The 22,663-nt window shown below is 52.8% G+C and overlaps 1 protein-coding gene across 2 annotated transcripts; it reads right to left on the bottom strand.

Moving 5' to 3' along the window:
• Positions 1-86: 86 nt before the first annotated feature.
• ARHGAP1 (Rho GTPase activating protein 1) lies at positions 87-22,539 on the bottom strand. 2 transcript variants are annotated; one of them, XM_066362063.1, is made up of 14 exons: positions 22,413-22,539; positions 17,900-18,080; positions 17,587-17,682; positions 16,357-16,386; positions 11,622-11,709; positions 4,967-5,098; positions 4,155-4,241; positions 3,898-3,996; positions 3,129-3,236; positions 2,981-3,057; positions 2,723-2,800; positions 2,134-2,262; positions 1,850-1,953; positions 87-1,768 (listed from the first exon to the last, which is right to left on the bottom strand). In XM_066362063.1, exons 2-14 carry the CDS (start codon positions 18,030-18,032, stop codon positions 1,589-1,591), a joined length of 1,341 nt encoding a protein of 446 aa, XP_066218160.1. In that variant the 5' UTR covers positions 18,033-18,080; positions 22,413-22,539; the 3' UTR covers positions 87-1,588. The 2 variants fall into 2 exon arrangements, with proteins under 2 accessions (XP_066218160.1, XP_066218170.1); XM_066362073.1 differs by lacking the exon at positions 16,357-16,386.
• Between the last annotated feature and the right edge of the window lie 124 nt (positions 22,540-22,663).

Raw genomic sequence — 22,663 nt, 5'->3', positions numbered from 1 at the left:
CTGGCAGGGCTTCCTGAGGCCCACGGGCTCTTCCATAGTCACACCACAGCCCACCCAGTTCTGAACCTCAGTTCGGAACAGCCGGATGGGCAGTTTCCATCTCCATCTTTATTGAAATACAAAAAGTGCAAAGGTGAAATACATGATTGGTGCCAAAGAATCCATTAAGTGTGAATGTGAAGCCTTGATTCACAGTACAAGCCCTCCCTTCCCTCCTCCCAGGCACTGACCAGTGGGGCAGGGACGGGAAAGACCACGTAGATCCACAGACTCCAGTAAACAGGGCTGCGAACACCTGATATACAAAGCAGGGCAGAAAGCAGAGGCTGTACCCAGGCTAGAGACGCATGGACTGACGGGACCAGCAGCCACGCCAGGTGCTGGGAGTCTGCCTGGGCCCTGGGGGTAGAGCCCAGCTAGGTCCATCTAGCTCCAAATGCAGTTGGGCTGGTCAGTGAGGACCCCCAAAGTACAGGCTCTGGCCGTGGCTGTAGAGACAGGGCCACGGTGCAGGTATTTCCCTGCGACCAGGTGTCAAGGCTGTAGGAGGGGAGGGGTGGGTCCCCAAGGTTCACCAGGAAGAAGTGTAATTCTTAAGAACAGCCGGAATGGGGCACAGCCATTACCACTGGGGTCCAGGTTGTCTGAAAGGCCCTGGGGCCCCAGGCTCCCTGGGGAAGGATGCCAGAACTCACCTGGCTGATCTAACTGGCAAAACTCTGCCCAGCCCTCCAGGAGTCCCCACAGATCCTGAGACAGAGTCACCTGTGGCCAGAGCAGAGGCCAGACTCCACAACAGACATGACTGCAAGAGCCTTAGGCCTAGAACCTGTCCTTAGACAAGGCATAGAGGCTGAGCCTGCTCGTCTGGTCAGGCACCAGGGGTCTCTCAGGCTAGGAAGAGCGGAGTGTCTATCTCAAATGGAGGCTGGGACTCGGCCAGGTCAGCCGGGCTGCCAGTCCTGGCAGAACCAACCAGGGGGTTAGCACATTCTGGGGGCAGTACCACTTGGGAAAGGCTGGCCAGGACGTGTGGAAGAGAAGGCAGGAACAGGAAGCAGACCCAGCCCGTAATCCTTAAGCTGTGGAAATTCCCCAGGCTGAGCCGGCGGAGGGGAGGACAGGAGCAGGGTGCCTGTACCTCGGCCTTCACCAGGGCAGGGAAGCGCCACAGGAGGGCTGGCCTGAGCCAGCTCGGCCTTTCACTCCCCAGCACTGGGCAGGGGGCGGGCCCGCTCAGCCGCCAGCCCACTGGCAGTGATGTTGGCATCTGCGGTTGCCAGGGGAAGAGCAGGAGAAAGCAGGGGAGGGTCTGCTGGGGCCAGTCCTCCTACTAGGTCCAAGGAAGCAGTAGGAGTGTAAGGCGAAGAAAAATGTCTCATGGTAATAGTGAGGCCTCCAGGGCCGGTGAGGTGGGCTGGAAAGCGGGGAGGAGCTGCCCAGCGGCTGGCTCCAGCTTCCACCTCCTGGGGCCTCACAACCCCTTCCTGGGCAGGAGACATGGGCTCCCAGAAGGCTGAGCCAGGAGGGAGCGTCCACACGGGGGCCATCAGAGGAGGGGCTGGCGGGGCAGGGCTGCGCTGAGCCCCTAGGAGTCAGGGCTAGGGAACAGCTCCCCTTGGTGATCCAGGAGGAACTTCGTGAAGGTGTTGATGGGGTTGATGGCCTTGAGGGTGATGGCAGCATCCTTGGCCCACAGCAGGTTAGGGCCGAAGACCACAGCCAGGTTATTGTTGGTCATCTTGTTCTGGTCTCGGTGGGCGGAAACCTGTGGAGGGCAATTGGGGGGCTGCAGCCGGATGCCACAAACCCTGCCGCTCCGCCCCCCTCCAGGTGAGCGCAGTCTCACCTGCACCAGGAAGGCAGTGAGGAAACGAAGCACCTGATAGTTCTCCTCAGGCAGTGTCTGAAGGACCTGCAGCGTCACCTCCACTCTCTGGCTCTCCTCAATGTCTGCAAGCAATGGGGCCCGGGTTATAGAGGCCCCGGACGGGCTGGGCCAGGAAGCCCTCACACGAGGCCGGAGGGGAGACCCCAGGCAGACTCTCCCGGAGGACAGCCCGAACCCGCCCGCTCCGAGTCCAGCACCGACCCAGCAGAAGTAGCTCAGAGCCGGGGGGAGAGAGCACTCACTGAGGAAGCCCACAACATGGGGGTAGAGGTCAAAGGTGAGCAGGGGCTCCGGAAGCTCCCGGAGGAAGGTCTTGAGGATGACCGCTGGCAGGTGCAGGTCGTCATACTGGTCGAAGTCCACAGACAGCCCTAGAGGTGCGTGGGGAGGACATGTGGGGGCACGTGGGGAGGAGGGCGGAGAGCTGTGCAGCCTGGAGGCCGGCAGGCCGTGCAGAGGCCGCGTAGACACAAGCCTCCTCCCAGAGAGCCTCCTGCACCTGCCTTCCCTCGTCCTCTCCAAAAAGGGGGTGCAGGTTCCGGCCCTCTGGGTGGAGTGGGGCCCCCAGCACATACTACCATTATTCCTTGTCTCCACCTGAACCCAGGACCCAGAGCCTGACCGATGAGGAAGTAGGCCTGGAACGGCCAGGTGGGAGTGGGACCCATGTAATTATACCAAATGCCACAAAGCCTCTGACAGGGGCAGGATCTGGGACCCTTGTTTACAGGGCAGCAAAAGGCAGAGCAGCCCCTCAGGCACACACATGCCCCAGCCCCCACACACGATCGGGGCTGGCCCTGTGGGCCCGGGGCCACCCCGGACACTCACCCATGTTGTACTTCTGCTGCACCTCCCGTACGACCTGGGTGTTGGCGGACCTCCGGAAAATCCCCTCAGTGGTGAGAGCTGGGAAGCGGGGGGCTGGTAAGTCTCAGTGCTCAGGGAAACGTGGACACTCCCCCACCATTCTGTCTCGGGGTTCAAGTTAGGGTCAGTGTTCAGTGTGAGAGCTGTGCACGTGGGCCCCTCTCAGCCCTGCCTGCAGCTTTCTGAGGGGCAGGGAGGCCCTGGGGCCCTCGCACTCACCGTGGGCCTGGAGGTGGGCGACGGTTTCCCGGAGCACGAGCGGAATGGGCTCCTGCTCTGGGTTCTTCTCCTGGAGGCTGTGGGAACAAGGGCAGTGAGCGGGGTACAGCCCGCCCCAGGCCCCAGGCGCCACTGTTTGCATACTCACTGCTGCAGTGAGACCCCAAACTGCTGGTTGGGCAGAGGGGGCCGTGGAGGCATGGGCTTTGGGGCTGTTGCAGGGCTCTTCTGGGTGGATTTCAGGAAGTCGTCATACCTGGGGGAGCAGAGGGGACGGTCAGGCCCTTTCCCTGGCTCTGTAGTCACTATGGTAACCGTAATGCCGGTGGTGAGGCCAGGCAGGTCCACACTGGATTTGGGCAGATGGTGGAGGAACTGCAGAGCCAGAAGGCGGTGAGCCATTCCCATTTATTAAATTCTCACAACAGCAGAAGAGCAAACAGGAAAACCGCCCCTCACGGTGGCAGGCAAGCAATCCGCCAAACGGCCAAGGGCACGCACCCGTAGCCTTACATAGACTATACACACCTGGTTCTGCCACGTGCTTACACGCTAATCATGCAAAGTGCAAGCGGGCAAGCCTAACACAGCTCTTTCCCAACAGTAGCCCGTGTCAGGCACTCACTGTGCTACTTTACATGGGTTATTTCATTCAACCCTCATAGCACCCCTGCCTCACACACGGGAAAGTGAAGACTTCAGAGATTCAGTCACTAGCTTTTAAGTGACATAAATGGAATTTGAACTCACTTCTCTGACCTACATGCTGTCTCTTAATCATTACACGTGCTTCCTCTGTTTACCCTGGGGTTCTCAAGACTCCCTCTCCCCTTGGCTGGCACGTCCCACCCCCACGAACATGATACACACGCACACAGATGCCGTCAATGGGCACACACAGACGCTGCCCGCCTCACTTGAGCACTTGGCGAGGGATCCCCAGTTGCTCCAGCTTCACGTGCTCGCTCAGCTCACTCAAGTAATTCACATAGAAGATCTTCTGCCCAAACTTGAAGCTGCCGTTGGAGGAAAGGGCATAGGTCAGGAGCGCACCGACTTCGGCAGCCCCCCCAAACCAGACAGAGGCCGAGAGGTGCATGGCCTCCTCTGGTGTCTGCTTCAGAGTTCAGGGGGAAGCCCGGGGAGCCCACCAGCCCACCCTCGGCCTGCGCACCTGATGATGGGCTTAAAGAGGATGAGCAGGGTCTTGATGAACATGGTGGGGTGCACAATGTACAGCGCCTTGATGTTCTTCTTGTACCTGCAGAGGCAGAGTGGGGATTCAGGAGTGGGCGTGGCCGGGGAGGTTCCTTAGTGTGCGTTTCTGACTTGATCACCCATGGCAAGCACGTGAAGTGTCATTTTTGTTTGTTTTTTTTTGGTTTTTTGTTTGATTTTTTTTGGGGGGGAGAGGGAGTGAGAGAGAGAGAGAGGAAGGGAGAGAGATGAGAAGCATCAACTCATAGGTGTGTCACTTTAGTTGTTCCTTGATTGCTTCTCATATGTGCCTTGACCGGGGGGCTCCAGCCAAGCCAGTGACCCCTTGCTTGAGCCAGAGACCATGAATTGTGTTGATGATCCCACACTCAAACCAGATGAGCCCACGCTCAAGCCGGTGACCTCAGGGTTTTGAACCTGGGACCTCAGTGTCATTGTTGCCCCATTTACAGATTAAGAAGCAGAGGTTCAGAGAGGTTAAGTAACATGAAAGGTCACAGTGAATAAGTAGAGAAACTGGGATTTAAGCTCAGGCTATTCCAACTGCAGCATCTTTGCATTTACCCAGGCGTGGGCACCTGACTCCCCCTGGCATAGAATAAGCTCCTGCCCAGGAAGAGGCCAGGCCCAACATGGCGGAGCTGCTGGCGGTCAAACTCCGGTAGGCTTCCCGGAGCCAGGTGAGGGAGGGCTTATTGTCGCTGGTCAGGCCGTGGTGCAAGTAGAGCAGCCCCCAGGCCCTGAGCCCATCCCCGGGCCCCAACCCACTTGCGGTCAAACTCCCGGTAGGCTTCCCGGAGCCAGGTGAGGGAGGGCTTGTTGTCACTGGTCAGGCCGTGGTGCAGGTAGAGTAGCGTGTAGTCACTCTCCACATACTGGTCCAGGGTGTGCTTCAGGTACCTGCAAGAGAAAAGACTTGTTCAGGCCTGCCCTGGACACTAGTGGGGCCCCTTAAGACAGTACCCAGCGCCCCAGGAATCTCCTACTTTTATCACTCCCCCCACGAACCCCTGCACTGTCTATCCTGGCTGCATAACCAGTTGCCATGTTGTAGTGGAGGGGTTGTGGCTGGGCTGGGCAGAGCAACAATAATAACAGCAGCTCTCAGGCGTGAGCGCTGACCAGAAGCGAGGAGACAGGGCTCTAACTGGAGCTGTCCTGCACACCTGCAGTAAGAATGGGACTCACATTTCCCTCGCAGGACTGCCAAATCAATAACAGTGATAGTCACCATTTATCAATATTAAGTTTTTGGTGCCTGTCAAGCACTTCGCATATATATATTATCTCATGCATTCCTCATAACAATCAAGGCTGATATTATCTCCTTCTTACAAGTGTGGGCAGTGAGGCTCAGAGAGGTCAAGTGCTTATTCTCGGTCACACAAATTTTGGTGGAACCTGAAAGTGAATTATCTAACTCCGAACAAAGCCTGCAGGATTTTTTGTTTGTTTGTTTTTTGTTTTTAGGGAGGAAGGGAGAGAGAGACAGAAAGACAGGAAGGGAGAGAGAGATGAGAAGCATCAACTCATAGTTGCGGCACCTTAGTTGTTTATTGATTGCTTTCTCCTATGTGCCTTGACTGGGGGACTCCAGCTGTGCCAGTGACCCCATGCTCAAGCCAGCGACTTTGGGCTTAAGCCAGCAACCCTGGGGTTTGAACCTGGGTCCTCAGGGTCTCAGATTGACGCTCTATCCACTATGCCACCGCATGGTCAGGCCCAAAGCCTACGGTCTTGACCACAGTGCAGCTCTCCCTGTTACACTCGAACTCCCAGCACAGGCTATAAAACACTGCCTATGGGAGGGATCAGGGTGACCACAGGGTCCTCTCCCCTGCTCCAATCATGGACCAAAGAGCCATATCTCAGATTCCCTGTGTTCACATGATATCTACCACCCTAAGAGTATGGAGCCCACCTGAAGTGAAGAGCTACAAACAAACAAGACTTCCAGAAAGTGAGGAGTCCAGCGGAATGCCCTCATTCTTTCTTTTTTTTTAAATTAACTTATTGATTTTAGAGAGAGGGGAAAGGACACAGAGACAGAAATATCAATTTGCTTCTGTATGTGCCCTGACTGGGGATCAAACCGGCAATCTTTGCATAGGTGGACAATGCTCTAGCCAACCAAGCTATTCAGGCAGCGCCGAAATGCACTCTCTGATTGGCCCATCCTAGGCCTCAGCAGGGTCACCACTGGAGGCTGGGAGGCAGGAATGCTAAGGCTTCCAGTGGAGGTAGGGAAGAGAGAAGGAACCTGAGGAAGTGCCCAAGGACTTGACTAAGTGCCCAGAACCACCTGATCTAATCTAGAGAAGGTAACTTACTGCTCGGCTAGGCCAGCACAGGTGGGCATGTGAAGCGTCGAGGGATGAATTATTCTTGTGATCTCAATCACGATTACTAAACAGTAGTGTACCCCTCAGACATGCTAAGTACTCTGCAATTTGCAAAGATCTGTCACATAAAAAGATGGCATTTTGCAGCTCCAAATAGCATTAACTGTAGTGCAAACACACTCATCCTTTGACGGTTATGACCTCTAGGAGGGTAATAAAGTAATGTCTATCAGAAGCTGTAAAATGTTCCTACTCATTGACTCTGTAAATAGGTCCTGGAATTTATCCTAAGAAAATAAGCAGAGATGAACAGAAACATTTTTGTAGAAGGCTGTTCATCACAGCCTGCTGTACAATGGAAAAAAACAAAAACTGAGTGGCAAGCTCACTGTCCGACAACAGAGAACTGGCTCAACAAATCACAGTACATCTATAAATAGACTACCTCACAGGCCACCCCAGCAGACAGAATGGACCTGGGAAGCGAGGTGTCAGAACAGTGGTCACCCTCTGGGGCAGCGACTAGAAGAATGGAGGGAGGTGGGGGGCGGACATGGGTGGCTGCAGTTGTTTTTCTTTTTAAATGAAGAGTTGATTTTTTAAAAATGTGTTGATTTTAGAGAGAGAAGAAGGGACAGAGAGAAAGAGACAGAAACATCCATCTGTTCCTGTATGTGCCCTGATCGGGGATCAAACCGGCAACCTCTGTTTTTCGGGATGACGCTCCAACCAGCGGAGCTATCCGGTCAGGGCAGTGTTCGGTTTTTAAAATTCGTCAAGTAGTACACATAACTGGTCCACTTGTCTATGTACATATCATATGTCAATAAAATTTTTTTGGCCCTGGCCGGTTGGCTCAGTGGTAGAGCATCGGCCTGGCGTGCAGAAGTCCCGGGTTCGATTCCTGGCCAGGGCACACAGGAGAAGCGCCCATCTGCTTCTCCACCCCTCCCCCTCTCCTTCCTCTCTGTCTCTCTCTCTTCCCCTCCCGCAGCGGAGGCTCCATTGGAGCAAAGGTGGCCCGGGCCGGGCGCTGGGGATGGCTCTGTGGCCTCTGCCCCAGGCACTAGAGTGGCTCTGGCAGAGCATCGCCCCCTGGTGTGCGTGCCGGGCGCATGCGGGAGTCTGTCTGACTGTCTCTCCCCGTTTCTAGCTTCAGAAAAATACAAAAAAAAAATTTTCAAAGGCTGTCTTTGATGAATGTTTAATGCTCAGAAGACAAAAATGTTACATAAGATGCAAAACTGATTAGAGAGCTCCGTATGTTATAGAAAAAAAACAGGAAGTGAAGGCACCAAAATATTAACAGTGGTTTTCTCTCTGGGTGGTGGGTTTTATAGGCAGTGTTTTGATATAGTTGTCTTTATTTTTTCTTTATAGCTATCTACATTTTTAAAAATTCTTGAAATTTTTAACACTTTATACAATGGCATTTCACATATATATTTTACCTAATGCTAACAACAACCTTGTGAGGTGGCACAATTTTTATTTTTATAGGGCTCAGAAGAGACCAGCCCGCAAGCACAGAGCCAGAAGGCAGGGCTGGAGTTGAATGTCTTCCGCATCCAAGCTCCGGGCACTTTTTGTTCCTACCCCTGATCGGGGTGGGCAGCTGGGGAACTCAGCTAGAGATAATCTGAGACTAAGACAACAGGACTGACACCTGATGGACGTGTGTCTCTGCTCCCAGCAGGGACTGTGACCAGGACAGGTGGGGGCGGGGAGGTCTGTGCAGGACAGGGGACAGGACCGGGGGCAGAGGGCTTCCTGAAGCCAGAGAAAGCCCTACAGCGGCCGCCACTTCTCACACCAGGCTCTCTCCTGAAAACTAGGTGCTTTCCCACCCCCATCCTCTGACTTCCTCCCACTCCAGACTATTATCTGCCAGGAGTCTGTCACCTGCCTTGTCAGATGTGGTAAAACGGGGAGGAGGGCGTGTGACTCAGCCACTGTCAGGCTGAGCTCCTGTCTGGGCCACTCTAGGCCTGGACTAGGCTCTGCTGGCCCGTCTGAGGAGTGTGGGCGGGGTCAGGAGGCCAGAGGAAAGGGTACCACACAGGGCTGGAGAGACCAGGCCTGGCCCCGGCTCACTGGGGCTACAGAGACTGCACACTCAGGCCCTCCCCCTTCTGCTGCTGCACCCCTGGGCTGTCCCGACCCCTCACCACGCCCTACACACACACAACCATTCAGGGTTCCAAGAGTTGTTTTGGACAGTGCAGAAAATTTCAAAATGTCAAGGAGAGTTTGAAACTGGTCAGGAAAGAGGTGCAGGACGGAAACCATGCACACTCAGGTGCAGCGGGAGGTCGGTTCGGCTCTTCCTGCCTGGAGGCCCCCTTACGCTCTGGGTCCCGCCCGCGCTGGCTCCGCTGTGGCTCAGTAATGAGTGCTTATTGGAGGGGGGCTTGTCAAACTCCTACTTTTTTCCCACATGTTTTTAAAATACTTTATGTAGTAAAAATACAGCAAAAATATTTTTTGTTTAAAGAGGAAAAAATATACTGCTATGGTTATAGTTCTAAGGATGACTTCAGTTGTTTCTAGCTTCTCAACTGTGCACTGCTCATAAAAATAGGGGATCAGGGAAGGTGCGGATACTCCAGTACTTTCCGCCTTTTGTAAAGTGCATTCTCACCAATGAAATAAAAGTTGGTTTTGCATCTCATTTGCATAACCAAACTTCAAGAATCAACCAATGAATGCATAAATAAGTGGAACAACAAATCAATATTTGTTTCTCTCCCTCCCTCCACCCTCCCTCTCTCTCTTCTCTCTCTCTCTCAAATCAATAAATTTAAAAAAAAAGATGCATACATAGGCCCTGGTCGGTTGGCTCAGTGGTAGAGTGTCGGCCTGGCGCGCGGAAGTCCTGGGTTCGATTCCTGGCCAGGGCACACAGGAGAGGCGCCCATCTGCTTCTCCACCCCTCCCCCTCTCCTTCCTCTCTGTCTCTCTCTTCCCCTCCCACAGCCGAAGGCTCCACTGGAGCAAAAGATGGCCCAGGCGCTGGGGATGGCTCCTTGGCCTCTGCACCAGGCGACGCCCCAGATGGGCAGAGCATCGCCCCCTGGTGGGCGTGCCGGGTGGATCCCGGTTGGGCGCATGCGGGAGTCTGACTGCCTCCCTGTTTCCAGCTTCAGAAAAATACAAAAAATAAAAATTAAAAAAAAGACGCATACAGAAACAGAGTCCTGTCCTGACTAGATAGCTCAGTTGGTTAGAGTATCACTCTGAAGCACAGAGGTTGCTGGTTTGATCCCTGGTCAGGGCATGTGTAGGAACAGATTAATGTTCCTCTCTCTCTCTCTCTCTCTCTCTCTCTCCCTTCCTCTCTCACTAAAATCAATTAAAAAGAAGAAAAAATAAAACAGAGTGCCTCCATGACACAGAACGGAATTAAACCAGATTTTGCAAACTTAAAACAAATGAACAAACAAAAAACCAAGCAATTGGAGCCCAAGCTTGATTACAGCTTCTTCCATGTGTGACTTAGCTGCCCTTAATTGTACACTTCTGCTGGGTCAAACGCTCCCACGTTACACTTGGCATCATAGTGAACCAATACATTCTGCATGGACCACAAGCAGGTTAAGAGGGAAGGTGAGCGGTGCGATGAAACCAGCCCAACACAGCTATAGCCGTATGGCCGGTCCGTTCCGGAACTGCCCCCTTTCAGAGAACAGAAGCAGGAATCTTCCCTGGGTCTTTTTAGCTGTCCCCAGTGCCAAAAGACACCAGTGACAGGACCGTGTGGGAACCTCCCCGCAGCTGCCACATTCAAACTTCCACTTTTTTTTTAATTTTTAAAAATTCATTCATTTTAGAGAGTGGAGAGAGAGAGAGAGAGAGAGAGAGAGAGGAGGGGAGAAGAGCAGGAAGCATCAACTCCCATATGTGCCTTGACCAGGCAAACCCAGGGTTTCAAACCGGCCACCTCAGCATTCCAGGTGGACGCTTTATCCTCTGCGCCACCACAGGTCAGGCCAAACTCCCACTTTCAATTGGCCTCTGGACTTGGAGATTTTTAGACTAACCAGAGCTATTATATATATTTGGCTAACAGACTCCAGAGAGGTAAAGAAGTCACTGGCACCATATTTGGCACAAAAGAAGCTAACACTAATTATTCCTATAAATGAGGAACGACTACAACCACATCGGCGCCATTTCACTGGAATAACCAGTCCTCACGTTTGGGTAGTATTTTACTTTTCGAAGCATGTTCACACGTAGTACCTCTCTCCTACAAGGAAGGGGGGCTATATGATTATTGCATAAGAGTGAAGAAGAAGAGGCTTAAAGAGATGAAGGCACTTGCCAACCTCCCACTTTCTAGGACTAGAAACCAGGTCTGACTCCTAGCCAAGACTGACTTCCCCATATGTAAATATTCCCTCAGAAAGGGGGAGGCACTGAGGGAGATGGCCTGGCACCCCCTGCAGGAAGGGACGTTAAGAAAAATGACATCAGCCTGACCAGGTGGTGGCGCAGTGGATAGAGCGTCGGACTGGGATGCGGAAGGACCCAGGTTCGAGACCCCGAGGTCGCCAGCTTGAGCACGGGCTCATCTGGCTTGAGCAAAGAGCTCACCAGCTTAGACTCAAGGTCGCTGGCTGCAGCAGGGGGTTACTCGGTCTGCTGATGGCCCGCGGTCAAGGCACATGTGAGAAAGCAATCAATGAACAACTAAGAAGTCGCAACGAGAAACTGATGATTGATGCTTCTCATCTCTCTCCGTTCCTGTCTGTCCCTGTCTATCTCTGCCTCTGTAAAAAAAAAAAAAAAAAAAGAAAATCTTACCTTTAAAAAAAGGCCTGACCTGTGGTGGCGCAGTGGATAAAGCGTCGACCTGGAACGCTGAGGCCCCCGGTTTGAAACCCTGGGCTTGCCCAGTCAAGGCACATATGGGAGTTGAAGCTTCCTGCTCCTCCCCTCCCTCTCTCCCCTCTTCTCTAAAATAAATAAAATCTTTAAAAAAAAAAAAAATGTTTAAAAAAAAAAAAAAAAGAAAAATGACATCAAGCTAAACTGGGGATCTGGGCACAGGTCCCACCACCTTCCATATGGGTACTCACCCCAGGAGCTTGCCATGGTCCAGCTGGTGGCTCGGCGGCATTCGGCAGGCACTAAACACAATGATCTTCCGCCCGTACTTGTCATCTCCTAGGTATGGAGACAGATGGAGCATGTGGGTGAGAGATGAACCAAAGGAGACTGAGGACCTGAGAGGTACCAGCCCTGGAGACCTGTGCCCGTTAGGACTGGGGCCAAAGCAGCCCGTGCACGGCTGCTTGCACTCAAGGGGATGTTGCTAAAGAAAGAGGGACAGGCTGCTCTCAGGGCTACTGGGCTGGGATATAAAGAAATAACATAACTTTTTTTAGAAATCACATCTGGTGGAATTCAGTCAAATGTCCATCAGTGGATGAATGGGTAAAGGAGAGGTGGTATGTCCACACAATGGAACATTGTTCAGCTATCAAAAGGAATGAAGTACTGACACAGGCTACACTGTGTGAATGAACCTTGAGAATGCTAAGGGGAAAAAAGCCAGTCACAAAGGGCTACATAGTGTACAGCTCCTTCACATCAGCTCTCTAGAATAGGTAAATCCATAGATACAGAAAGCAAATTAGTGGTTGCCAACGGCTGGGAGGGGCAAGAACAGAGACTGCTTCTGGGTATGGGGTTTGTGTAAGTATGGATGAAATTCTGGAACTACATGGAGATATCCAACATTGTGACTGCTAACTACCAAACTGTACAATTAAAAATGATTAATTTTATGTTATGCAAGTCTCACTTCAATTTTAAAAAGTCACACCCTTCAAAGCAATGAATGGTCTTGCCAAAGAATCACCTTAAAACCCCACACTTATTTCCGACGCGCCCGCCTCCAAGCAGCGAGTACTTGGTAAACCTTACTGAGGAAATCAGCCTGATTACCTAATAGTGGCTCAGTTCTGACCACTAACAACACTTTTTGATTTTATTAGAATTGTTGAGCATACTTGCCTCTAACTTCTGGACATTTCTAAAAATCATACCCTTTCTCATTAAGGATATTCTAGAGAACATGAGGTTGAGAGGAGTTAGTAAGGCTGTGGGGAAATGCTCATTTGGTTGTAATCTTTCTGGAATGTTTGTCCAAAACTAGTCACGATTTTTTTTAAATTTTTTTTTTTAACTTTTATTAATTTTTAGAGAGGGGAGAGAGAGAGAGAGAGAGAAGGGGGAGGGAGGAGCAGAAAGCATCAACTCCCATATGTGCCTTGACCAGGCAAGCCCAGGGTTTTGAACCGGCGACCTCAGCATTCCAGGTCGACGCTTTATCCACTGCGCCACCACAGGTCAGGCCCTAGTCACGACTTGATGGTCTAACCATCTGGCTGTCATGAACGTGGGGAGCTCCTGAGACATAAGCTAGTGTTCCCCCCATAAGATGTTCTTCCAGGGTTGGCGTGGATCAGAGACCTTAAGGAAAGCTCAACGGGGACAAGACAGGGTCCCTACTGCCCCATGTCCCAGGGACCTTCCCTTCATCTCTACCCTCATGCCTCTCCAGACACCAAACCACACCTGCCTAATCCTGACTGCTTCTCAGGCAAATACAAAGACCACGTACACAACCCAGGAAATGCAGTCTGTCCTCCCTCTGCCTCTGAGGACTAAGGACCCCATGCCTTGCTGAGTGTCCTTTCCACATGTAATGAGCCATGACCTTGATGATCCCTCTCTACCAGTGACTTCATTCAGGAGTCAGTGCTTTTCCAAAGTGGTCGCCAAACCTCTGGCTCTAGTTTCTAGGGCTGGGGCCAACAGCAGTGGAGAGGCTGAAGGAGGCTCCTGCAGTGTGGGCAAGATGGCCCATTCCTGCTGGCTCTGTTCCTTGGAATGGCTCACAGAATTCTCCACGCATGCCTCACAAATTCTCCAGGCTTGGCTCCTGCCTCTCTCCAGGCTCACACTTCCCACACAGAAGTGCTTGCAGCCCTGTGCATATTAGGCTGCTCTGAGTCCCTGCTGTTTCTCATGCCAGACAGACCTTTCCCCAGCAGGTATTCCGTAAGTGCCAGTACTCTGCACAAAGCCACTGGTCAGCATTAAATGGCATGCACAGTTCTACTGCGTTTGTTCCTGATATCTAGGTCATCACACTGCTTTAGGCAGTGAGTTTCCCGAAGCCTGGGGCAGAATTTCTCCAGGCTCACAAGCAGAGAAGCCTCTGCAAGCCCATCTGAGGGGCTCATGCAGAAGCAGGTCTACTTTGAAGAACCAGACACCCCCTGCTCTCTTTTGTACCCTAGCCTAGATCCTGGTGTTGGGTGCCTTCCAGGCCAGCAGAGGAGGGGAGGGCGGCTCCAGGGTCTACTCTGATTCACCTGCCCTGGGTTCAGAGGGAACGAGCAAGAGCAGACTGAGGTAATGGATTGGACTGGCCAGCCCAGCCTCATGTACAATCTGGAGCTTCAGAACTGCTGGGTCTCCTACCACGAGCCTGTGAGGGGTGAGACAGTATTTGCCTACTCCCCTCTAAGTTGAGGAAGGGCCCTGGATGTGGGGTAAAACGCTGGGAGGAGCATGGAGATTCCAAAAGATTCTTTCCATGCCTGCCGCCACGGTAAGGCAGCCCTCATTGGCTGGCGGACTCGAGGACTTGAGACAGAACAGAAAGTCTGAGCTCACTTGGCTTTGGAATTTGAAGAGCTAGTAAGTAACTGGTGGGTAAGCAACTGGGTGAAGAGGCAGAGCCTGTACTCCATCTCTCAGCTGGCCTAGCACATAGTGCATGGGAGACTGGGTTCTCTACAGGGCTCCAATGACGGGCATCCACCAACACCCTGATGTCGTATGAAAAATATTACAAGCACAAGCAGGTGTTTTCTAGAATAGGTTCACATCTGTTACCATTCTCAAAGACTAGTTTTGTTCTTTTTTCTTTTCCAAGTGAGAGAAAGGGAGATAGACTCTCACATGCACCCTGACTGGGATCCACCCAGCAACCCCCATCTGAGATGGATGGTCTGCCCATCTGGGGCCCATGCTCGCAACCGAGCTATTTTTAGCGCCTGAGGCGGAGGCTTCATAGAGCCATCCTCAGTGCCTGCAGCTGATGTGCTCAAATCAATCTAGCCATGGCTGCCAGAGAGGAAGAGAGAGAGAAAGCAAGAGAGAGAGAGAGAGAGAGAGAGAGAAAGAGATGAGAGGGAAAGGGGTGGAGAAGCAGATGAGCGCTTCTCTTGTGTGCCCTGACCAGGAATCAAACCTGGACATCCACATACTGGGCCAACAATACCACTGAGGCAACCAGCCAGGGCCAAAGACCAGTTTTAAAAACCACTTCACTGGGCTGTCCAGTCCTTGAAGGAAGGGATGTGTTTCTCCTCAGTGGATCCTCAATGCTGAGAACAGGGCTCGTTCCAGAGCAGGTGTTTGAAAAACGCGTGTTGAATGAAGTCAGGACGGGGGTTGGGATGGGGGATAAAAGAAGTAATGAGGACTAGATAGCAAGACCCCCAGGAACAGGTAAAGAATGAGATATGGGCAATGTGAGGGCCTAGCCCCCGCCCTCCCTGAAATGCCCAAGTCCTTGGGTAACTCAGGCATATGCTAGCACACCGGGCAACTGCTGCTACAAGAACGTATGCAACTCCCTTCCTCACTGTCTCTGTCTCTCTCTCTCTCTCTCTCTAAAAAAAGAAAAGAAAAAAGAGAACTTAGGTAAGAAGACCCAGAACTCCCCTCGTGATTTCAGAACAGGCAGACCTCGCCCTGGAGACCGAAGGGACAGAGGAGCCGGCAGGACTGCGTTCCCAGAGCTGGGGGGGGAAGAGCTCAGTGAGGAGGCAGTGTCCGCAGGAAGCACCGGAAAGACAGCGGCCTGGGAGTGAGGCCTCGGCATTCCCCAGATACTGATCAGGAGCGCTCCCAGGGTGGCCCAGGTGTTAACTGGCACCAGCAGCTCCTCCAGCAGGCACTCTGGGAACTGCCAGGCCGGCCTCCCGCCAGGCCGGCCTCCCGCCCGGCCCCGCCCCAAACCTGCAGAGCAGGCCAAGGAGATGGGAGTGGGGGCTGGGCCATGTGCTGGAGCCGGCTTGTACACGTTTGTTAAATTGTTAAATTGTCAGGAATACTGCAGCCAGCTGACATCATGCTGGTAGCTTCAAGTCAGCCATGGTAGAAACTGCAAACGGTGCAAATAATAACCTTGTTTTCCTTTCAGGAGGGCCAATTTCCCAGCACACCCCTGGGAAGAAGCCACTCGGACTGAGTCAAATGTGACAGTGGAGCATGACAGCCACGACTAGCAAGGAGAGCAGAGGCTGCAGAGGAGTTAGGGACATAAACCATCCTCCATTCCAACATGGGCTCTTTCTCTGGTTTCTAACACCAGGAAACTGGCCCGCAAGCATATCACCATGGTTTCATCAAATGAGTCTCGCTCTGGCAGTGCTGATCCAAACTCCTCTCAGCAGAAAGGCACACACAAGGGGACAACTCCACCTCAGCGGCCCTGAGCCTGCAGCACTCGGCCCACGCTTGGGGAGCTGCATGCAGGCCAGGCCACTGCTCACAGCCAGCCAACCCTCCCCACCCCATGGACAAGGCCCTTCCTGCCTTGAAGCCCCTTTCCCTTGGCTCTGGGTACAGAGCCACAAAACTCCTACCCATAATCCTTTGCTATTTCCGGCTCCCAGGCACCGCCCACTGCCAGCTCCCTCAGTGGGGCTGCCATTAAGCTGGTTCCAAGAGCAATTCCTGATCCACAGCCCAGAGAGGCCAAGGAAGGAGAGCCAGGGACACACCTACCTGCCTGGGCCCCCTCAGGCTCCTCACACCCTGGGGAAACAGAAACAGGTTGCAGCTCTGCTTGCAGGAGAACAGGGGCCACTCATGGTTGGGTGGGGAGGGGGGCCTGCTCTGCCTTATGACTTGGCCACACAGGCCAGAAGATGTCAGGGTAGAGACTCCTTCACCTCAGGCACCCCCTGGTAGTGAGGAGAAAAAGTTCTGAACTTCGGGTGACTCTCCTGTGCCCAGGTCAGGACCAGATCAGGAAGGAATTCTCCAGGTTGACAACTCAGACCAGGGCAGGCTCCAGGTACAGATGTCACGGAAGCACCCCTGACATTAGGGCTAGCCTTCTGAGTTCAGCACTCAGGGGAGATGGAGTTCCCTGCTGCTTCCCTACGGCCAGATGCCTCGAGGGCCCCCTCAGCGAGTACCACCCTGGGTCCAGGGGCCATGTGCTCTCTGCTCCCCTTGCCCACTCCAGTGCCTCAGAGCAGAGCCATGCTGTCACCCCTGCTTAGAGCTGCCTGGTGTCACTAGTGAGGACAGGCAACCATTAGGGAAAAGACAAAAGATCTTGCAATCCATTTCCTCTTCTAGCAGTAGGACCCTGAGGGCCAGCAGGTTATCAACAGCCATGCTACCTCCCCTGCTCCTGGAGTCCTCTGGGTCCTGCATTATGAACAGGAAGGTGGGTGCTCCACACCCATTCTCAGTTGGGTACCACATAAGCTGGGAACCTGACGCTCCAGAGGTTATGTGGCCCCTAACTTCCAGACTTCCTTACGTGGTGTTTCCCAAGTGGGACTGGCACCCCCCCCCCCCCCCCCCCGCTCTCTAGTAACTAATGGGGCAGAAAAGCTGATGTGAGCACAGAGGGAAGGGAGGTGAATGAGCAGGTATTCAGAACTATGTGCTCTGGGCTAGGTGCTGACACACATTCACTATTGTCATCCTCTCAACAACCCTGTCAGAAAGAAATGAGTTCAGAGAGCAAAGCGACAATCAAACCCCAGGCTTTCTGACTTCAAAGCCAGTAGGCCACACTGCCTCCCACCCACCATCGCCAATGGGGGACAATGGGGTCATAGGTCAGGATGTGGTTGCAGGTGAATAATCAGGTCTGTGAGTTTAAAGAATGGTACATGTGCTCAGGAGCCCCCGGGTCAGGGCTCAGATCACAGGAGTGGCCTCCTCAAGTCAGGAGTGCCGACTGTGGGGGCAAGGTGCAAACCTGGGTGTGCTTACCTGCCACCTCCACGATTTGGTGCCGGGCGATGTCGTAGTAAGGGTCATCCCACTTCAGGTGTGTGACAGGTTCTGGGGAGCTGCTTTTGGAGTCATCTGAGGAACATGGCAAAGTCAGCAGGTAATCTGGGAGGGCTGACAGTGTGCGCTCCGAGGCGCGTGCTCTTCGGGCCCTCCCCCAGTATGGCCTGTGCTCCAGCCCTGCTCTGGGCTGGTCAGCTTGCCCCCATCCTCCGCTCCTGGCGTCTCCCCCCAGCAGGAAGGGGTCTCCCATCTAAGGTGCCCGCGGCTGCCTCAGATCCGTGGTGCCTACCTGACTTGGGAAAGTCGGGCATTTCATCTGAGGGCCAGTTCTTCTCATCAATGGAGGCTAGCTTCAGCTGGTTCAGAGCCTGGCTGGTGTCATCCAAGGTCAGGTCGTCCTGCAGTTCTGAAAGCGGGTCCATAGCTGAACCTGTCCCCACAGCCTCACCCTCCAGAACCTGAAGAGAAATCTGGGAGAGGACAGTGGGGTGGCAGGTCAGGGACACTGTCCTTACACCTGTAAATGCTGTAGCAAGCCGCCTGCCCCCATTCTTCCCTCCGCCAAGCTCCCTTGTCACTGTTCCTCAACACTTCTCATCCTTGCCAAGAGTTCCATGTAGCCCTGGCCTCCTGGCAGCACAAACCTCTGGCATGTTGCCAGAAAAGGCAGCTGGGGCAGAAGATGGCACAGCTCAGTGCCTGCCTTCAGGTCCTCTTGCTGGACGGGGAAGAGTCGTGCCAGGCCCTGCGCTGCCCACTGCCCAGGTGGCTCAGTCATGTAGTCCCAGCTGCAGAGGGTAGAGGTCCGTGCCCTCTCCTTAAGGGTCATAAAGCACAGAAGTGTCCAGGCCCCAGCAGTTATGAGGTAGAGACGGAATAGGAATCAAAGGAGCATGGGGACGCTCCAGTCCCCAGAGAGTCAGCTGCAGCCCTGGCTGCTCTGTCTCTGACCCCTGTCCCAGAGAAGGGGAGATGGCCAGACCACAGGGCCCCCAAAGATAGGTCATGGCTGAGAGCCCCTGTTGGAACAGCCCCAGAGCAGGAACCAGGCGCTGAGGACAGATTCTGCCGGCCAGTCATAGTAGACACCCACAGGCTCCCGAACCAATCTAATCTGTGGGGGGCTCCAGACACTAACTTCAAGGTGGCAAAGATCCACGGCCTGCCCCAAGGGTTGGAGGGCACAGGTGGGAAAGGGGGAAGTTCATGGCACCATCAGAGTGCTGAGATACAGGAGGTGAGAAAGAGAACAGCAGCTAGAGCAGGCTGGTAGGGAGAAGAGCCGACTCCGACACTGGGTGTGCCCAGGTCTGGCATGTGCCCAGGTCTGGGGTCGGCCATGAGGATGTGGCCGCGTGCAGCCTGGAGGCAGCAGCGTCTGCCCCAGCCCCAGCGGGAAGCACATCCCTCTCCTGTCACAAGCTCACCACATGGCTGAGGGAGGGAGTTTCAATTCAACCCACTCAGTCCAGCCCCAAAGAAGAGGCTGCTCTAAGCCCACTGCATTCCTGGAGTCCAAGAAAAGACATATATGGTCAGAGAACCAGCAGGGCAGATAAGGAGTGCAGACAAGACCCAGGCATGGGCGTGGAGAGAGAGCTGCCAGCGGCGATTCAGAAGCTGAACACCTCTGGACTCGGAGGTGACGTGACAACCTCCTGCACATGTCACAGCGGAGGAATCTGGATGGTAATCTGGCTCCATGTGCCTAGCAACACCATCCTGTTACCAGGGCAACCACACTGATTCAGTGGCAAAAGCTGTTTCAAGCCTCTGAGCCAATGCTGAGTAGCCAAACAGGCAAAAATACACACACACACACACACACACACACACACATTTCTTTTTTCTTTTTTCCTTCTTCCTCTTCTCTGGCCTTTTCTGCCACTGTTATTAATTACTGCTGCTTACCTCCAAAATATAAGTCTCTTCCCACGAACATAAAGAATGACGACCCTCTCCTATTTGGAAATGCATTTCTCTCGGTGAGTGCTGCTGTGCCCCTCACCCTGGCACCCCACTCCCCTTCAACCTTCTAAGGCCCCTCTCCTATTTGGAAATGCATTTCTCTCGGTGAGTGCTGCTGTGCCCCTCACCCTGGCTCCCCCACTCCCCTTCAAGCCTCTAAGGCCGGCAAACCTCACTAGAGGAATCCATGCCTCATTCATCTACATACTCCTCCTCACATTCAACCAGGAGGCTGAGAGGGCTCTGCCAAAGGGGCCCCCTAGCTGGGACCGATTTCAGCTCAAGGTCACCTTTCCAGACCTGAGCCTTCTCTCCATCCCTTCTTTCTGTTACTGCCCAGGCACCAAGTGGCCCTTCAGCTCTGCCCATGGCTATCTCTATACCCTCTGCATACACTGGGTGCTGGATACAATGAGAAAGGCACGGGATGAGGTATTTGGAGAACTGAATTATAGTCCTGCCTAAACCAATAAGTTGTAAAGATGCTGGGCAGTCCTTTTCCTTATCTGGTCCTAGATTTCCTCATCTATAGAAGTGAAGGCTCCTCCCAGAAATATGATCCTCCAGTGTTCTAAAATACTTATGCTGAAGTGAACAACAGGATTAGAAGGAACAGCTGGGAACTGAAGTATGTGTGAGGGAGGGAGAGGGGAACCCTCTAAAAGGCGGCGAACTTGAACTCCACCTCTTTTCCAGTAACTCCTCTAGTTTGTCAGTTCTCCCAGAACTGACTCTCCCCCCACTCCATAACCTCCTCTTCCAGAATAACTAATCACAGTTGTTCCCACCTCCCAGCCAGACTGGCCTCTCTCACCACCCTCCAACCCACAGCTGTCACCCTGTGAACCTGGAAGCTTAGCTCCCAATCAGTGGGAGGGTGGGCGAAGGTAGTGAGGGGAAACTTACAAAGTAGAAGAAAGGAAGTATCCTGGCTGCCTAAGACTCCAGGTATCTACAAGCCCTGCCTTACTCGGCAAAATACTCTTTACGAGAGATTAATCTCCCTTCTCAGTAGGTAAAAAAATCTACCTTCATAAAAACCTCAAGACTCACTTTAGAAAGTTTTTTTTTTTTCTACAGAGACAGAGTCAGAGTCAGATAGGGACAGACAGACAGGAACGGAGAGAGACAAGCATCAATCATCAGTTTTTTGTTGCAACACCTTAGTAGTTGTTCATTGATTGCTTTCTCATATGTGCCTTGACTGTGGGCCTTCAGCAGGCCAAGTAACCCATTGTTCAAGCCAGCGACTTTGGGTCCAAGCTGGTGAGCTTTGCTCAAACCAGATGAGCCTGCGCTCAAGCTGGCGACCTCGGGGTCTTGAACCTGGGTCCTCTGCATTCCAGTCCGACGCTCTATCCACTGCGCCACCGCCTGGCCAGGTACTTTAGGCAGTTTTAACAGAGGTTTTAACTTTTGGGAAGTCTGGGCCTCTCTGAAATTCTAACGAGATTTATGGTCTTTTTCCCTAAGAAAAATCAGCACCTGGCCTGATCTGGGCTGGCACAGTGGATAGAGCGTCCACCTGGAACGCTGAGGTCCCTGGTTCAAACCCCAGGCTTGCTCAGTCAAGGCACATACAAGAAGCAACTAAAATTTGATGCTTCCTGCTCCTCTCCCCTGCCCCCCCTCCGCCCTTCTCTCTCTCTCTCTCTCTCTCTCTCCTCTCTTTAAAATCAATAAATAAAATCTTTAAAAAAATAAAAGAAAAATAAGCACTTGCATGGAATTTTAAGTGGTTCACACGCCCTCTGAGAAGCCCTGTTTAAGAACACCTAACTACCCTGGTTGGGACATCATCCAGAAGTGCAGAGGTTCGATTCCCGGTCAGGGCACATACAGGAATACCTCAATATTCCTGTCTTTATCTCTCTCTCTCACCCTTCCTCTCGCACTAAAATCAATAAAAAATAAAGAACCCCTGACCTATCCAGAATTACATCTGACGCATGCAGATGCTCAGTTATTTGTTGAATGACTGACTGAATTCATCTCTTAAGTAGAGAAGGGTATCAACATTTGTTGAGGGTTATATAGAGCCATGAACTAGAAACAAATTATCTTTTAAATTCACAACAGTACCAATGAGTCATGTACTACTAAACCTATTATACTGTGTGAGGAAAGTGAGCTCCAGAAAAAAATATGCAAATTGTATAGGGTCATAGAGCAGAGTCAAGATTTTAATCCATGTCTGTCTAAGGTGGTCTCATTGCACAGGTGAATTCTTCAGTACTTCTCTAAGTGACTGTCATTTACACAATTCTCAAGGTTCAGAGAGGCTCTACAAAGAGGCAAAATAAAACCTCTCTCCTAATTTCCTCCGAGAATAAATGAGGTAACAAATTGAAATCGCATCCTCTGACTTTGGGATGGTCCTCCCAGGAGCTCCAGAACTGTGAAAACGCAAATCCTACAATACGACAATCACGTTTGCATAGAGCTCCAAGGTTTACAAAACCCAGATTGGGTGCACTGATTATGAAATCGAGATGAGAGCGTAACCTAATAGGTGGCACGGTGGAACACTTTCCTCAAATTTCTTTTTCTTCGCGCTTCGCCAGATTGGACAGGAAGGCTTCCCCTTCCCATGGGCTTGCTCGAGCGATCTGACCTGGGCTGTTCACTAGGGAGGGCAGGAGGCAGGCAACGAAGGAAGCTATGTCCCCTCCCTGCAACCAGGGAGTGCCAGGTTCCCAGGCCCCATTCCAACCCGGCTCCTTTCTCGGATCCTCCTGGATCCTCCCTATCCGGACTCCATCCCTTCAGATGACCAGGCCACCCCTTCCCTTCCCCCACCACCACTCAAGAAGACCCCGCGCCCAGCAGCTCACCGTGGTCCCGCACTGCTCCCTTTGCCACGCCTGTCACAGCTCGGCAAACATCCGGCTCCGAAGTACAACGGGAACCGCCTTCTCCGGGTCTCCTTACTCCCAACCACTTCCGCCACACCTCCAACCCACTTCCGACTAGTACCCGCGTCCAAACATGGCATTTCCTGGGGCCCCGCCCACTTCCTGTATGTGTCCACCCAGGATGAGGACAGGCTGACTGTCCGACTCGTCCTGCCCAAAAGGAGGCAGCC

This window comes from Saccopteryx leptura, chromosome 1 (assembly GCF_036850995.1).
Source record: "Saccopteryx leptura isolate mSacLep1 chromosome 1, mSacLep1_pri_phased_curated, whole genome shotgun sequence".
Taxonomy (NCBI): Eukaryota; Metazoa; Chordata; class Mammalia; order Chiroptera; family Emballonuridae; genus Saccopteryx; species Saccopteryx leptura.
The sequence above is the reverse complement of the archived record's forward strand: the minus strand, read 5'-3'. Positions and strand labels throughout refer to the sequence as shown.